This window comes from Pollicipes pollicipes, unplaced genomic scaffold, assembly GCF_011947565.3.
Source record: "Pollicipes pollicipes isolate AB1234 unplaced genomic scaffold, Ppol_2.1 Scaffold_7261;HRSCAF=8764_pilon_pilon_pilon, whole genome shotgun sequence".
Classification (NCBI taxonomy): Eukaryota; Metazoa; Arthropoda; class Thecostraca; order Pollicipedomorpha; family Pollicipedidae; genus Pollicipes; species Pollicipes pollicipes.
In genome coordinates, this window is record NW_023597054.1 from 23,039,835 (window position 1) to 23,058,046 (window position 18,212).

Sequence of the window (18,212 nt, forward strand, 5' to 3'; positions counted from 1 at the left end):
GCCCACGGTCGAATGCGGCGCCACCAGCCGACCGCCACTCAGCCTCACGCGCCGTGGCAGCGCCCCCCGGGCTCAGCGGCGGCGCCAGAACTGTCGCATTGGACAACCGCCGCCATCAGTGTGGATGCCCCGGCAGCAAAAAGGGTCGCCGGAGCAGGAAGCGAGCGGCCCTGCTGGCAGGCGGCTCTGTCCCGTTGCGTGGCCCGCCACTCGGTGTTGTTTTCGGTAATGACGCGAATTACAGGCTAGGAGTCAGGGCCTCGGCTTTTGTCCCGACACGGGTGATCTGTAGCCTCTCCACGGCCCGGCCTGTTGTGCATAGGTAACCCTGTAGCAACGCAATCCAAGGCGGCACAATGCGAATTTCTGTCAGATATGCTGCTAGCTGTCTTTGAAGTGAGGGGCATGTTCACCAAAACTATGGAAAGTTAGTTAGCTGTTCAGTTCAGGTCAGTTTATTGCGATTACATCTTACTTACTTAATACTTGCAAGGCTTTTCGTGAATCTAAAAGAATAGTAATAAAGATAAAGAAGACAATGGACGAGGAAGACAAGCACAATTCAATCGTACAGTAGTGCACAAACCAGCACAGTACCATGTATTTAGCCGAGCTGATTAGCTGGCAGCAGACGATGAATTGAATTTGCCTTGCTAAGCTATAAACATTACAAATGAAGCTTTATGCCGTTTGTGTTTTTCTTATGTCTTTTTTATGCCTTTTTTATGTTTTTCTTATGTCTTGTTATCATCCATTTATCGTACACTTTGTTTAAGCAGTTGTGGCTTGATTGCATGACCTGTAACGCATGCAGCTAGCGGAAGAATGTCGCCTGCGCGTCCCCCCCCCCTCCCCCCTCCCCCACATCCTACCAGCTACAAGCAGCGAACAACCCCAAAGCGGCAGCCGTTTTAGCCTGTGAGCTCCTGGTAACAGGACAGTCGATTCGTGACAGTCTTACCCATCCATGGCTATCGACGACATCACAATGCGGGTGGGTAGCCGGATAAATCAAAGCTCGTGTCATCCTGCAGTCGTCGCACCGGTACTAAACGTCGGGCTGCACTCCCTGGCCGGCCGGCCGATTGCCTCACGGCTCGCCATGCGTTTCGCCAAGGCCGCGCGCCGTGCGGAGGTTGGGGGGCCATTTCGCCGGCGTCCGCTCGTGACGGGAGCGTGGCCCTCGGTGACCCGTGCGTCGCTAAATGCCGCCATCCACCGGCGCGCTGCCTGTCGGCCGGCCCCGACGGCCGCCGCCCGCCCGCTGCAGCCGAGCGAGGCGCCGCTCCCGGCCGCCGGGTCACTCGGGACGCGGCCAGGAGCCAGGTGCTTGGAGTCGGGCTGGAATGGCCCCGCCAGGGTCAACTGCTCGGGTGACACGGAAACGTAGCGATGAAGCGGTCACAAGCTACCACAAGTGGGATACTGCCACCTTGGACGACTCCAGGGAGATAGTACTGCAAGTTGCTTCAGCGCACGCGAAAGGAAATCTGAGAGGCTCCGCTGGGTGTTTTAAGCATCATGGATAAGCTGCAGTGTCGGTCTGGTGATGGTTCGCAGGGTTGTTGTAGGAGTTTCCTCCGCCAACCAACATTCACTTGTTGAAATGAGTATTGCGTACCAAGTTAAATGACATCGAAGTCAGAATACTACCGAAATATAGCATTTGGGTTTTCTAACGTAAGAGTCCGATCATTCCTTTAAAAGCAGTCCTATCTAAACTTTTTATTGTCACTTATTTGTATTCGAAATGTGATGGAACCACTACTTGTGCTGGGGCAATCTCTAGGAGAGCCGCATATCCAGCAGGCTGATTTTGTATTTGAGGTGCTCAAACCAACGTTGAGCTGTGAATTCTTTTCCGATCTAAAACACATTGGAAACTCTAGAGGTGTTGTACTGAGAGGGGTAAACAGTCGGACAAAAATGCAACCCCACATATTTTTAACATACCTACAAAAAAACGCCTTGGATCAAAGATGGTCAGGCATCCATATGAGCAGTATGAATAGCCATATAGCCCACATCTCATATGATTCCCGCATGAAGGGATCAGCTGTCCGTATGCAGGTTTTTGTGTCAGTGGCGGTCGCAGGAATATGCGTTTTTGGGTAAATTCTGCCCTAGGTTCGGTTTTCTTGATCAGTTATGTCTACTTTGCCAAGATATTGCGGAAAAGGTATTTACTGAAGTCACCTAATTCCAAAACGTGAATGACACGCTTCAACAAGGTGTAAGGGGGATCAATGTTCGGTCCTATCAAGCAAACAGCGATTTGCCATGATTTTGATTCCTCATAGCTTTAAGCACGGAAACAATTGCAGGAAGTTTACTGTTAGTCATTTTTGTCATTGACTGATGCAGGGATACTAAATAAGGATATCACTTCGATTAGAGGCCAAGACCACATGGCCAACCAGCTCTAGTGTATCCAATTTGCCTGATAAAAGAGAATGCATGCTATCCTTGTGGCATGTTTCCTGATCTCACTTCTCGTGCGTTTTACGTTTCCACAGTGCGTGTTGAAATGGTGGACAGGCGTCGTGGCATAGCAGCTGACATAATCATAAGACTTGATATTAACAGGCCTGTCCCACCAATATTCCATGTTAATGCCCTTCCTGGTAACTACAAACTCCTCGGGAATATCACCTCTGATGATATACCTGATACCATCAGGCATAAAACGCGAAAAGTAATAACTTATAGCTCGAGAGTTATGCTCAACATAATGCCCGTTGAAGCTTTGCCGCTCTCATTTTCTGGTGATGTCTCTACACGTGCACTTTTATTTGTGATAAAAGTATGTTTCTTGTCTGTATGCTGTTATTGGCAGCCGCTTATACCCTCCGCTATTTATGAAGGCACTGAAGAAAGGAGAGTGTGGGGAGAATCTGCTCTTTCCTCGTGTTATCCTAAAATAGTTTTTAAGCCTTGACACGCGCCCGGGTGGCCGGCTAGATACCCTTCGCTCGGGTGGGGGTCAATTTGACCCCCCTGAGATCTTGAGAACTAAGAAAGCTAGAAACACTAAATTTACAGTGTTTTGATCTGTACATGAAATCACTTAGGTCAAAGTTGGAGCTTCCTGGGCCATGACCTTCAAGTCAAATAAGGTCAAACAAGATCATATTCCAGGTTGGTCTCCAAAGTGCCCCCAGAACCAAGCAACTGTTTTTAAGCAAAAGATCACAAGCCCATTTGAGGTCAGTGACTTTGTTTGACCTTTTAAAGGTCATGGGGACCAAAATCATGCAGGATTACGCATGCAGGAGTTTTGCATTTGAATAAGCGACAAAGATTACGCTAGGCAGTATGTTCCTAAAACAAAATGTCGACCCAGGCCATCGTAGGTCATTGATCTGTTCTGATCTGTAAAAAGTCAATGGAAGATGTATAATGCGGTTCCTCCTGTCAATAAATTTGAAATGACCACCAGAAACCATCTCATACAGCAAGCCCTAGAGTAATAAATCAGGTTGGTTTTGACCTTGGTTTGACCTTTATACATGACCTAAGGTCAACCTAATTTGATGATTTAATATTTGTGGTACCTGACAAAGCATCTCAGAGATGTATGACTTCGTCAAACACTCCGTTGTTGTATCAGATTGAACGATTCCCTGGAAATTACCTTCGCTGAAACCATGGCCTGACTTTGACCTGCCTTAGGTCAGCGACCTTACAAGGTATACTTAATTTCTTATGCCAAACAATCCGCTATTTAATTGTGTACAGCTATGCAAAATTTGGCGTGGCTACTCCGCGCCGTTCGAGAACTATTCTGAAAAACGGCTCCCCCCCCCCCCCCCCCACCCGAGCGCGTGTTAAGGTAGCTGCAAACATTTCTTGATGCACCTATTAACAAGAAACTGAGGTATCTATCAGCTGGTACCTCGACTTATGTACTTTCTTTGACATTTCTCAAAGCAATGGGCTCGAGCGATGTGTTCGATCGTAACTGTTGCTTATGTTTTTTCGCAGTTACGAACTGAAGCTGAATAAATCCTATTGACCGACGGCAACATGCGGCACGTGTGCGTTTGGTTCCTTTACTTAAAACATTTACCGATGGGGACTGAGCGATCCAGGTGGTGTGTTGGCATCGCAAAAATTTGTGATTGCAACTCTTTAGAAAAAAATGATATTTGGACGGGATCGTGTGCAGAATGTTGCATAAATGGGTAGTAAATGCAGATAGTGAATCGGTACATACTCGGCTCGCACGGCGATTTCTATCACAGCAGTGCGGCGTGCAAGCTCGTTCGGCCACATGAATTGTAAACGGTAAGGTATTCGGCGTATGGGAGTCTGATTGTGCCTCTGACCGCCAAGTTGCGATGTAAAACACGAAAACCTGTTAAATAGAGAAAATCCAAGCATTCAAAGCACATAAAGACAGGAATGCTCAACCATCATGACAATGCTGAAGGACGCAGCATTAAGGTGCCGTGGGGTACATGAAAGGTGCACAATATTAACATTTTCGCTGTCCAAAGTTTTTGGTGGGCTTAAAATGGCTCTTTGGATTTGCAACTGCATTGATCTAAACAATGCAACTAATAATAAGATCTCTTGTTCGCATGCAAAATTGCTTGAAAAACAGCGAAAGGCAAAAATAAACCCTGATCAAGTCCTAAAATTACCCAAATTTAAGGTTGTTACCGATTTTCACGAGAACCCGCATCACATGCATATTGAATGTCGACGGATCATTTGCTGGAGCGACTTGACACGGCGGGCTGACTCGTGTGGTCCTGCCGCCGGGGTCGACTCTGCGGGCCGGCGCGTCGGTGACGCGACGCCCGACGGCCCGCTAGACGCTCGCGGCACGTGGTGGAAGCCGTCGGATGCACCAGTCACGTGACCGCCGTGCGTCGGTATAAAGGGAAAGGCATGGCGGGCACCAGTAGACGGGAAGAGACGTCGGCAGGGAGCACCTCATCTCCCCCAGACGCCTAAGGTAAGATTCTGGCTTCAGGCCGAACATGCCAGGCATTGTAAGAATATGCGGTAAGAGAACTGCTAGCGGACATGAAATGGTTTATCGAAGGATTTCAGCACCTATATTGGACAAAAAAGTAACCGATGCTGCACGCGAGACGTTAAACAGATTGGCTGAAATGTATTTAAGGTGGAACGTAAACGGATGACATAGGTATCTATGGGCTGTGTTTTTTTTATTCTTATCGATCTCCCAGACACCCCAGCCATATAAAATCCATTTTAGACACCAACCCGCCATTTGCGCGAAGTCAAAGCCCAATCACTGCCACCCGTCAAAAGAAGAACATTTTTGCAGAGTGATTTAGAAGAATGGATAGAACTCGAGCGCAGTTTAGCATGCAGCATCACAAAACAATTTGTGTTTGTGTCGTAGCATTTTTCCTTTACCTTGGTACAGGGCTCTTCAACCCACTCCAATCCATTCGGTCTGGCCCATTTCCAATCCGATACAACTCCAATCGGTATCCATTGGTTCCCGATCAGTTCCCGATCAGTTCCCGATCTATTCGTCCGCCTTCTTTCTGGGTCTGTAACGTCTGAATCGACCGTGGACTCCCAGACATAAGCTCACATTATGTCGGCATGCTGAAGCATAAGACAAATACACAAGTTTTTCTTTCGGAAACCTTGATTAAGCTCCCTGTAACGCGCAACCTACATCAGTAAGAGCACATGCCACAATTTTTTCAATCTTGGTCCTGATGTGTGTTCATAGTGCATGTAATTCTGAAAAACCGGCTTGAAATGCTCATTTTTCCTTAAGCCTTTCACTGGCAGTCAGCTGACCACTGATTTCATCCTGACCCGTGACCTGCGCTGACCTATGCTGGCTGAAATCTCCTAGACCTAAGTTGCACCATGACATTCATTAATGATGCTTACTGATTACTGCAATAGCAAACGCTTACTACACCATCTGATGTTTCGCCACAGCCTGACCTGTGCTGCCCCATGCTGATTGATCTAGGTCTGTCCGTCAGATATCTGTCGCCTGCCTCCCAGATGATCTGACCCGGGTCCATCCGTCAGATATCTGTCGCCTGCCTCCCAGCTGACCTGACCCGGGTCCATCCGTCATATGTCTGTCGCCTGCCTCCCAGATGATCTGACCCGGGTTTGTCCCCCAGATGTCACGGGTACGCGCTGCTCTCCTGCTCGGTCTGGCCATCGTCGCCGTGTCAGCCCATGTGGTGAGTACACGGTTCGGCGGCTAAACAGGCAGCAGCTCAGCCCCAGGGATGGGACACAAATGCAGCTATGAAACCGAGCTCATCCTTTCGTGAGCAGGCTTACTGCCTGCACCATGCAGTCCGCCATTTACACATATCCGCGCATGAATACACATGATAACGGTCTCCGCTTATCTGATGGCGCTGTTTCAGTCCAAGATGATCGCATTTTTGACCACTTTACTAACAGCTTTGCATGGAGGAAGTCGGGCACATAACTGTCGCCCTCGTCCAGGCGTTCTTTTGGAGCCCGGCCAAAATTCTAGTCGTACTGTCGTCAAATTTTGGCTGCAGATGATGATGCGTTCACTACGCTTATTCTGCAAAACAAACCGCTCTAAAGTCATTACAATGTACTGTGCTGTGGCGTCACTGATGAATGCCAGCTAATAATATTCTAAGAGTTACCTCAGATTTGTTTCCGACTGCTGCTATGTATAGCATCTGATCCAAAGGACCATGTGTCGGCATGTCATTAACAATGTGCCTGTGCCAGCTTAAATGTGCCGTTTACTGTGACAGTCAGCACATTTCTGGCGTAAAGGTTACGTTGGTCGGGCTTGGAAGAGCCCTGGTTACTCCGAGAAGACCAATTGGGCTTTGTTCAGGCCCTCAGGCTTGCTAGTCACTGGCTTTATTTCTGGGCTATTAAGCTGCCGTGACGGAGTGCCTCACAGCCCTGGTCTCCGTGCCCTGGTGCATTACTCTCCCAGCAGGGCTCGTCCCCGTGTTATACAGTGTTACCGCGCAGCAGGGCTCGTCTCAGTGTCATGGAGTCTTACTCCCTCTACAGGGCTAGTCCCCGTGCCATAGAGCATTACTCTCGCGGCAGGGCTAGTCCCCGTGCCATAGAGTCTTACTCCCACAGCAGGGCCATTCCCTGTGCTTTTGAGTATTGCTCTCATTCCCGGGCTCTGGCTCGGCCGGGATGCACTCACGTAGCGGGCCAAGCGCTAAGGTTTTTTCGGAATCATCGTCCGAGGAATGCACGGTACATTCGATCAGCGGCGAAATAGCCATTCAGTTCACAGGCGGTTAGACAGTCTCATCCGGGGCATGCTGATAGGTCCGCAGCCAACACGGGCTGACGGGAATGATGCGTAGCATAACGGATATGACTTTGCTACAAATCCGGGACGTTTAACATGCTCAATTTTGACTGGCTTGCGACATGATTTTACGCATTTCAAGAAATCCGCTTTAAATTGCTTTTCATGCACATGTGCGCTAGCCATATCCTCAAATACAACGGCGATGCCAATCCTATGTATAATGGTGGGTACGCTACATGAATGCATGATATGTATTAGCGATTGCTGTACTTTCAAATGATTCGGATTGTAATCATGTCATTGTTTACTGTCCTCAATCTAACTGACGGATTGCTGGCTGGTCTAATGCCAATGTTGCCTATGCATTCAGGAAAACATGTTTTACGACCTTAAATTGAAGCTGTGTTGGTAACAAAGCCAAATAGTGTGACTCAGCGGTATATTTCAGTGTTGAGCAACACATTGATTCCTTTTTCAACACAATAATACCTTTTTGGATATCAGAACATGTTTCTTCTGCCGTATGCATTAGGTTTGCGGCCAAGCTAGAGAGTAGGCTTGTGGAGCTGAGCGGGCCTTCTTCCCGAGCTTCACATACGGCCTGCGGGTCGTGATGGTCTGCCAGAGTCGCAAGAAGGGACGCTCTGATGCGGAATAATGTACCAAGTCCAACTGGATGATGTCAAACGCATGCATTGCTTCCGCATGTCTTAAGCTTTTTATCAAAGTATGTGACAACTCTTTGATCCCTGCGGAGTTTTTGGCGTACGAACGCAAGTGTAACCCACGCCATCGTTACCCAACCACCAGGATCACGTAAAAGAGCATGCTTCGGTGGATGCGTTGTCTCACCTGATGGCCCAGTGCGCTGTCTGCCCGGTCCGATGTGGTAAGTGGCCTCTAATAGCTCACCCTTGCTGGTGAACAAACGGTGCTCTTTTTGTGAGCCTCATTTGGACCCATTTTCGCCGACTCAGGCAGAGTCGAGCCGCAGTTGGCGAGCCGTGGCCTAAGCCCTGTATCACAGAGCCATTTACTCATCTCTTGTGGGCAACATGTGGTTTACGTGTGTCACATCAAAGTGTTTATGTTGCACCTGCAAAGACGAGGCCGAACCTACTACTGTCGATAGGTTTGCGACCTTAAAAGAGTGCTTGGAGCGTCGCGGGCACAACAACGTGGCCACCGTGCTTACTGGAGGTAGCATCCCAATATTGCCAGTTCAAAATCACCGCGGCCATGGCCAATTTGCAGAAAAAATAAGAGCTTGATGTTGTTACATGTCGGCTTCACAAAACTGGGCCAAATGAGAAACGTTTGGCTCACCTAATCCAATTTAGTGCTCGATTTCTCAACGTCGTGTGTCAGCCAGAGACGGCTGCATCCGCCAACGTTTGTTCTCACTGTCGCCTGCACCGATCTTCACTGCATGAGACACATAGCATTCATGCTATTACCATTGTTTGTCGGAGAACGTTATGCAACGGACAATGAAGAAAGGCCTTCAGAATAACACCGCACCTCATCCGTAAAAATTCACAAATTACGCCCGGCTAACGGCCTCACGCAACCTAACAATTGTTCTGCGTTCGTCCTCGGTTTCCCATGACGCCCTGTGAGCGGTCACGAAGACCCGAGGAGAGCAGTATACACCACGGCAGAGTGCACACAAAGCACGCACGGCCGGGCTGTGCTGCGCGTCGCTTGCGTCATCCCTGGCCATCCGGCGACGGCCTTCTCTCTCTCTCCGAAGCTCTGTGGCCTTCAGTGGGTCTCCTCACTCCAATTGTGTTTCTGCAAGCGTAAGACGCATAACCATTGTGCAGAGATATTTTATTTTTGGCGTAACAGATTTCTATTTTTGCGGCAGATATTGCAGATATTAATGATTTAGATATGTGGAAAATGCAGATATTGCAGCTATAGATACTGTTCATTTTGCAGACCTATGAACGCTAGATGCTTTTCAGGGAGATATACTTGTTAAACATGTGATAAACCCTGAACATATGCTAAACATAAAACACGTATGCGGGCCCAGTGGACTTCGGCGTTCCGAGACTACAGTGGGCATGCCCTGATCCGTCCGCCGGCTCTGTTGGAACCGATATACGATCGTGGCAGCATCATGCCAATGAAGGTCGAAACGGGAAGTTCAGTTAGTACTGAGTCTGCAGGCAGCTTTAGTGCGGATAAGCCGTACATGCTTTCACAAATGTAAATAAGAATTGTTTCGTTTGAAATCGTTAGTTCGAAAGTGAGTGACAATTTTACCGGTAGGGGCCGCATAATTAAATGGAATCCACGCATCTAAATTAGGCTAGGCCAGCAAACACAAGTATATTTGAGGTCCCGAAAATATTCAAATCACCTGATGATGTTGATGTTTGTGCGTGGCGACTTGTTCCACCATTGCCATCTTCCGAGGCAGCGTCTCGCCCAGGGCCGAGCAATTATTACTCCATCACAACATGCGACTTCTCCGAGGGCTTCAAGGCTGTCATTTGTCCCGAGCACTGACCCGTGACGAAACGCCAGCTGGGCGGCCATCACGGAAGAGAACGCAACCGGGATGCCTCAACCGAACAGGACAGGCGCCAATCAAACCGATCGCAGCGTCGCCCCATCTGAAAGCCGTCAGATGACCCCATGGGAATGTGCGCACGCCCTGCTGCAGGCGCTCACGGTCGTGCCTTTAAGACCTAGGCGCTGCCACCTCGACAAAACGCTCGCTCCCAGCACGGGCGCGCGGCACGCACTCGTCACAGCCGTGACGGGACCGGGCCGGCGGCAGAGGCGCGTGGGTGGGGCGCGTGTCGGGCCTGGGCCGGCGCGCGTTAGTTACGTTAGCGCACGCCGAGCACGCAGAGTGCCTCGGCATTGCGGCGGAAGGGACTGTGTGTGTGTGTGTGTGTGTGTGGCGGGGGGTCTGACCGCCCACGGTCAGCACCGGCCTGGGGTGCACGAATGGTGAGAGGGGCGGGGCTGCCCGCCCGCCGCCGTGCTGGTGAGGCCACTCGGAAATCTTGGATTTGACCGCTCACTTTGGATTTGTGGCTCATAATTACGTAGTCAAGCGGAGAAAAGGACTTGTTTTGCCCACGAAACAAGACCCTTCAAACAAATTGAAACATATCGGATGATCTCTCAGACCAGAAGTCAAAGACTTGAAGCGAAGCCAATTGCCGAAGATGTCACGGTCAGAGCGGTGCTTTCAGAGCGCTGACGTATCGTTTGGCTATCAGACGCCTGCCGCTCACCCTCAGCTGACCCTCGGCTGACCTCAACGTGACCCGGGAACGCGCTGCCCTTCCATCGTCCGCGCACTCGACTGGAGCAATCGCGCCGGCGGGCGTGACCTGTGCGCCGTCCACCTTTCACCGCGGGTCGGCGGCGTGGGGGCGCTGACCCCCGATCCGGCGAGGGTCACAGGCGACGCCGACCCTGCGTCCGCGTGGAGGTCACCTGCGGTGCCGGAACGAGCCGGCGCAGACGCGCGCACGGAAGGGCGGCCGTCCGAGCGACGCGGCTCAAGGGCGCAGAAAGCGAAAGTGCGAAAGAAGGGCTATGGTTGGCCGCACAAACCAACCCGCAGAACAGAATCACCAGGCATACCGCTGTGTTTTGCAAACGTAGCGACCACATGTCGTCCGTAGTTTTTACGCCAGCGCCACGTAGACGGGTCTGAGTTCATTCAGAAAGCAGACCCGTCTGAGAAACGTCGCGAATGATCCCTGGAGACGCACAGCATCATGACAAGGCCGAGGCTCGCCACCCTCCAGGCAGACCGTCATGCACGGCGGCTCGCCGGCTGCGGACTACGATCGATATACCGTCACCGACGTGCCGGGAGCAGGAGCGGCGTGACGCACCCTGTCACATCCGTCACCCAGACCGTCACGGAGCCGTCCGTGACGGCGAGGGGCGCGGTCGGTTGGTCGGCACGGCGCGGCGGCGCTCCCGGTCGTTGCGTCAGTGGTGTGAGTGGGCGGAGCCGGCGGCGCCGACGCGCACCCTCTCGGTGACCTCTGACCTCTGCCGGGTCAGACAAACCCGGCGCAGCGCCGCGCCGCCGCGCCAGCGTTGGGAAATTAGCCCGCGCTGTGGTGAAACGGAGGAGGGATGCGGCCTCGGGGCTGGGATGGGACCGAGGATCTGGCGCGGTGTGATGCGATCGGCTCCGCTGATTACAAACGTGGTAATCGCTACGACACTTACACACCATAGCGATTACGATAAAGCGCTACAGACTGAGGATCGTTATAGCGGAGTGGATCTCAAGGATGGCCCGAAAACCCTCGTCGAAACATGTGCCAATGCCATCCACATCTCTGCCCTCTTGCGTGCAAAACCGATCGCCATTCACACCACAGGAATGTGCGAAGGGATCCACAACGCGTTTGTCTGAAACCGTCGACAGGCTTCAGTTCTGTAGCTGGTGTTTTGTTGCTGGTGGTGCTCCGTGCGAGCTGGCGGACTCGAGGGCTGGTGCTCCGTACGAGCTGGCGGACTCGGGGGCTGTTGCTCTGGACTCGGGGGCTGATGCGTCGTACCAGATCGTTGTGAAGCTGCGACGCACCTGACTATGATACAGAGCAGAGCTTTTCTCCCTCTTTCTTTTGTCCTGGGGTAAATGTCTGGCTGTAGGCTGAGTCTCTGAAACTCGTCCATCATACATGTTCATTGTTGGATCAGTCCTTGCTCTCTAAGTGCATACACAGTATGAAGGTAGGTTTGCCTAAAAATGAGTTGAATCAAACATCAGCATATGACTCTTGTTGGCTCCAAAACGGTATAAAGTACTTTCACCAACCATTTTTAAAACGTTGTGTGCTACCGCGTTTATCATTGGATCACTCGTCACTTGTCCTTTGTACCAAACCACGCCATCGCATTTTTCGCCACTGGACATGACGTAGTGCAGCTCGTTCACATCAGTTTGTTTGCATTCGACGTCACTGCTCCTCCCGACCGCGCTCGGTGCTATTCCGTTGGCTGCCAGCTCGCAGTACTGTGGTGTTGCAGGCGAAACGGCAGGTGGGCTCGGACTCATACCCGACGTACGCCAGCGTGCCGGACAACATTGCGTTCACCTGCGAGGGCCAACTGCCCGGCTACTACGCCGACGTCGACTTCCAGTGCCAGGTGAGTGGTCACAGGTCAGCAGAGGTCACGGCGCCGCGCGACGCCGACGGCCGCGACGGCAGGACACGCAGCGCCGATCGACGGGCGGCAGGCAGCCATCGCCTGCCAATGTCGGGCTGTGCGTCTGCGTTTGAAAAACTGTGAGGAATTAAACGTGTTGCTGCTTGGCCATTTAAGATTATTTCGTGATTGTGCATGGATATATCAGCGGCGTCATTCTTGATGTTTATACCGTCAAGTTAATGTAAGATTGTGTCCTTGAGGCAGAAGTGAACGGAGGCTGAAGCCTTCACCATGCGCTAGAAATTCCAACACGCTGCAGGGATACAATAGAGTCACGGACTTTGCGTGGAAAGTAGAAGTCCGCAAGTGAAAATATCCCCTGTTCTGTATTGTTTTCGATGAAAACTTGCGTTGTCAGCGTTGTGGTGCGTTGTCAGCTCGTTCTAAGAACAAATGAAGCTGTGTTGGTAGGCTCACTTTAGTATATAGCTTACGGCTCATCTCAACCATGTTTCGGTAGGTATGGCATTTTTGCACCTTGGAGGCAGCACGCTACAGTTTTCTCTGCCCCAACCAGACTGTCTTCAACCAACAATACAGGTAAGCGTGTTCCTGATAGGCTTTTGCTGTATCGGCATCTGAACATCGAACAGCATTACTACCTAGGTGCGCAATAACGTGCACAGCAATACTGAGCTTCGCTGGAGTTTTGATGATATCTCCCGTTCTTGACGTGCTTATTGAAAACACGTAATTTCATATCGCTTTTATTTCGTTGTGCAAAAAGGATGCTGATATTGGCCAATCATCTACTCCAGGAGCTTTCACAGCCGAGGCATCTCGAGGATGCAAGACGCATTTTCTCAGTTTTCTTCTCCAACTGATGGATGTTACACAGCGTGCACGCTTGCAATATCATCGAAAATCACTGACGAGAGAGCACTCAACAAGAGCTCTCAAAGTTCTTCCCATATCTCACTGACGCCTGAGGACTGCTTTTCCTGCAGGGTTTGCGACTGGTGGTATAACGTGGACTGCGCAAGCTCCTCCGACCTGGCCGCGAACAACGCGGATCTGTACAAGGATGCTGACGGCAACCCCATCTAGCGTCGGTATTACAGGACTATGTTGTGCGGACGGTGAAGTCAGTTTGGTGCTTTATTCGTGCCTCACCAGTTGTGTACGTGCGTCTGCTCACCGCAGGAGACAAAAGCGATTTTAAGACACGAAGCGGCCGCGTCCAATGCATCTTACTTGAAAACCGTAGAGAGCTTGCTGAAATCTACACATGTACGGCGCCGGAGTTCTGTTGTGATTCTACCTCTCTTGAACGCAAATGACATTGTGTGCTGCTGTGTCGTAGTAAGCATGAAATGAAGCTACGGCTGTTGTTGTTCATGCTTTATTTTCCTCGCATGTGAGTTGCAAGTGATGCATCCATTCTGTCGTTGACTTGTATGTTGAATAACTTGATAATAAACGTACGACGGAAATCAGCAAGTGTCTCATATTTGGCGATAGGCCTGTCCTCTCGTAAAGTAGCCTTGGACACCACAACGACGATGTAAAACGGAAGTTAAATCTTATTTTCTCGCTCTAGAGAAGTCTTCTGTTTAGGCCAAAACCCTCGAATGGCTCTTCCTAACAGCCCATATTGAGGCATCACTGTTTGTTTTGCAATCGAAAATTTCCAACATTTCTGACTTAATAAAGACCTAACTCACATAACGCAAATGTTCGTCTTCTTCACTACAGAGCGGACGAGTGGGATACAAATGCCAGGGACTTAGACGGCCGAGGGCGGACGGAGAGACACACATGCCCAGAGCTCTGTCTGGAAGCGGGCGGACGGCGAGACACACATGCCCAGAGCTCTGTCTGGAAGCGGGCGGACGGCGAGACACACATGCCCAGAGCTCTGTCTGGAAGCGGGCAGACGGCGGGACACACACGCCCTGAGCTCCGTCTGGAAGCGGGCGGACGGCGAGACACACATGCCCAGAGCTCTGTCTGGAAGCGGGCGGACGGCGAGACACACATGCCCAGAGCTCTGTCTGGAAGCGGGCAGACGGCGGGTCACACATGCTCGGAGCTCCGTCTGGAAGCGGGCGGACGGCGAGACACACATGCCCAGAGCTCTGTCTGGAAGCGGGCGGACGGTGAGGCACACATGCCCAGAGCTCTGTCTGGAAGCGGGCGGACGGCGAGACACACATGCCCAGAGCTCTGTCTGGAAGCGGGCGAACGGCGAGACACACATGCCCAGAGCTCTGTCTGGAAGCGGGCGGACGGCGAGACACACATGCCCAGAGCTCTGTCTGGAAGCGGGCGGACGGCGAGACACACATGCCCAGAGCTCTGTCTGGAAGCGGGCAGACGGCGGGTCACACATGCTCGGAGCTCCGTCTGGAAGCGGGCGGACGGCGAGACACACATGCCCAGAGCTCTGTCTGGAAGCGGGCGGACGGCGAGACACACATGCCCAGAGCTCCGTCTGGAAGCGGGCAGACGGCGGGATACCCTCACCCTGAGCTCCGTCTGGAAGCGGGCGGACGGCGAGACACACACGCCCGGAGCTCCGTCTGGAAGCGGGCGGACGGCGAGACACACATGCCCAGAGGTCTGTCTGGAAGCGGGCAGACGGCGGGACACACACGCCCTGAGCTCCGTCTGGAAGCGGGCGGACGGCGAGACACACATGCCCAGAGCTCTGTCTGGAAGCGGGCGGACGGCGAGACACACATGCCCAGAGCTCTGTCTGGAAGCGGGCGGACGGCGAGACACACATGCCCAGAGCTCTGTCTGGAAGCGGGCAGACGGCGGGACACACACGCCCTGAGCTCCGTCTGGAAGCGGGCGGACGGCGAGACACACATGCCCAGAGCTGTCTGGAAGCGGGCAGATGGCGGGACACACATGCCCAGAGCTCTGTCTGGAAGCGGGCGGACGGCGAGACACACATGCCCAGAGCTCTGTCTGGAAGCGGGCGGACGGCGGGACACACATGCCCAGAGCTCTGTCTGGAAGCGGGCAGACGGCGGGACACACACGCCCTGAGCTCCGTCTGGAAGCGGGCGGACGGCGAGACACACATGCCCAGAGCTCTGTCTGGTAGCGGGCAGACGGCGAGACACATGCCCAGAGCTCTGTCTGGAAGCGGACAGACGGCGGGATACCCACACCCTGAGCTCCGTCTGGAAGCGGGCGGACGGCGAGACACACACGCCCGGAGCTCCGTCTGGAAGCGGGCGGACGGCGAGACACACATGCCCAGAGCTCTGTCTGGAAGCGGGCAGACGGCGGGACACACACACCCTGAGCTCCGTCTGGAAGCGGGCGGACGGCGAGACACACATGCCCAGAGCTCTGTCTGGTAGCGGGCAGACGGCAGGACACACACGCCCAGAACGCTGTCTGGAAGCGGGCAGACGGCGGGACATACGCCCAGAGCTCTGTCTGGAAGCGGGCAGACGGCGGGACACATATGCCCAGAACGTTGTCTGGAAGCGGGCACACGGCGGGACATACGCCCAAAGCTCTGTCTGGAAGCACCGTCGTGAGACAGAGGGATATCGGGCAGCCCATGTGAGCTTCAGGCATCAGTCAACACGGGAACAGCCACACATCGGCTAAAATACTTAAGGAAAATTATGATGACAAAATGACAAAAAACACCAAATACAGTGACAAAATCTAAATGGTTAGAGGTTAGCTTAGGTTATGGCCGAAAAACTGCAAAACCAAAATGACCGATGTGATGTATTATGGTCCTCCGAAACCATGTTAGGTCAGGCTAAGTCAGGTTTGGTTCCTAACCTAACCTAACCTAACTTAGTCTAACCTAACTTTAACCATGTCTCCCCTGCGGCGACGACAGTACAGCGAAAGCAACCGGAGGAGTCCGAGTATTTCAAGGTATGGCTGGTGCTTCACTTCGTGGACAGGGCGCTTGGCTCGTCGCTGAACCCGCTCCAGTCGCTCCTGGTCCACTTTGCAGATCGCTCCAGGTGGCGTTGCCATACTCCAAATACTGGAGCATTAGAAACTTGAAGGGCTGCGACACCGTGTAAACATCGATGTTAGCAAATAACCGGCTCACGGCCGCCAGCATCTGGTTGGCCTTCAAGATTGCCTCCACCGTCTGCACGTGGAACTTGAGCCCATGATTCACGAAGATCCCGAGGTTCTCCTCGGTGGGCTCGACTGCGATTTCGGCGCCGTTCAAGAAATAGGTCAGCCTAGGGTTGCACTTACCGATGTGCTTTGCTTTGCACGCAATTGTTTGTTGCTTAGAAGACAAGGTCGTGGACATTTGTTCGACATGGATAAACGTCTGTTCGAATAAGGGTAAACAAGCGGGCATCAAGAGCATTTAAAACAGGGGAGTCTTAGCAAATTGACGTCAGTCATGAAAGGAGCTATTGCCGACCGCACGCGCATGCGACCGTGGATTCGATGGGCTTTGCTGTCTCGCATCCTTGGCCGTCCAATTTGGGTTCGCTCGCGCCTACCCGGCAAACGCCCTTGAAGGAGACTGGCCTTTGAACTTTAACACCCAGGTCATATGCAACGCACCTTAAGGTGATATCATCTCATCTGCTTTGTGCGCCCTGCTAGCCTTTATCTATGGATATAAATGTCCCTATGCCATGTTCTGAGATGGTCGTGAGCAACACAGGTTCCCAGGGCAGGAGGCGGAACATAGCGGCAGCGTTGGTAGAAGATTACTTTTAAGTAAGTCCTGGTGCTGGGAAGACAGTTGTCTGCTTACCAATGATGGTTTCTGGTTTTCGCTTCAATTTTATGAAAAGCAGATCTCATATTCTTGGCTGTGGCTTTGGTTATCGCATGAACCCCACCCCTGGTTGCTGGATTTTATCGTTTGCTTTGCAAACATGGCACCCTAGTTTCCTAGTTCTCGGTGGCTCTTTTCGCTACTAACACTACTTGTTCCCTATTCCCAGTGTTTTTTCACAAACATCAGAACCGTGCCCCTGGTTTCCATGGATGCTTCATGGATACCAAGTCCTAACTCCCTGGTTCCCGCGAGGTTAATTCACAAACACCAGGCCCTTGCTTATGTCTACTATGGAGTGCTTGGTTCACATTGGTCAAGTGTTTTCCGATCATCTATCCCTGTCCACTTTTTTCTTTTCCGATCTTTGCCGAGTGAAAATTTCCTCCCATCGCTTTTTCTTCGTTCGACGATATCCCCATTTCACTTTATTCCTGCCGACTTTTATTCGTTCGATTACGTTTGTTCGTCTTTTCCATTTGACTTTGTACCCGGACAACCCACGTCGCTGCTCACGTAAGCATATTTCTATACTGGCATGAAACCTGAATATGAACGCAGTTTTTTACCCTGCGATCCCGTAAATACAGTAAGCATGAAGATGCTATTAGATGACGAAAACAGCTGTTACTTAAGGGATTATTTCATATGTATATGGGGGTTTGAACTAAAATAGCCAGCTTAAAGATGTTCGGTACAGTTCACAGCCATGCCCCTTTTAAGACATGAGTCACTCTAGCTTCTGATTTACACGCTCGCGAAGATATGCAAATTACTTCGCGGAGACTATTCCAAGGTCATCCAGGCATCCGTGACGCCATAATAGCGTCACGCAAATCCTGCCATTTTATTGCCCGTGTGGAGATCAAGGCCAATAAAAATGTAACTGTCGATTCGTTCATATCTGACGTTCGTGAGCACAATTTCCAGACATAGCACCCGTCAGTTGACTCACAATCGATGTTTTCCAAGGCACGATGA

General features: G+C 51.7%; 1 protein-coding gene across 1 annotated transcript; it reads left to right on the forward strand.

Moving 5' to 3' along the window:
* The first annotated feature begins 4,920 nt into the window (after positions 1 to 4,920).
* Positions 4,921 to 13,911, forward strand: LOC119112804 (U-scoloptoxin(01)-Er1a). Its single transcript, XM_037237088.1, has 5 exons — positions 4,921 to 4,963; positions 6,135 to 6,197; positions 12,314 to 12,433; positions 12,957 to 13,036; positions 13,444 to 13,911. The coding sequence occupies exons 2-5, from the start codon at positions 6,135 to 6,137 to the stop codon at positions 13,541 to 13,543; spliced, it is 363 nt and encodes a 120-aa protein (XP_037092983.1). The 5' UTR covers positions 4,921 to 4,963; the 3' UTR covers positions 13,544 to 13,911.
* Positions 13,912 to 18,212: the final 4,301 nt, after the last annotated feature.

Bases quoted from the DNA above. Each gene is read 5' to 3' on its own strand.
- LOC119112804 (XM_037237088.1), top strand. From the start codon at position 6,135: ATGTCACGGGTACGCGCTGCTCTCCTGCTCGGTCTGGCCATCGTCGCC. The intron at 6,198-12,313 runs GTGAGTACACGG...GTGGTGTTGCAG, and splicing joins TCGCCGTGTCAGCCCATGTG to GCGAAACGGCAGGTGGGCTC. The intron at 12,434-12,956 runs GTGAGTGGTCAC...ATGTTTCGGTAG, and splicing joins ACGTCGACTTCCAGTGCCAG to GTATGGCATTTTTGCACCTT.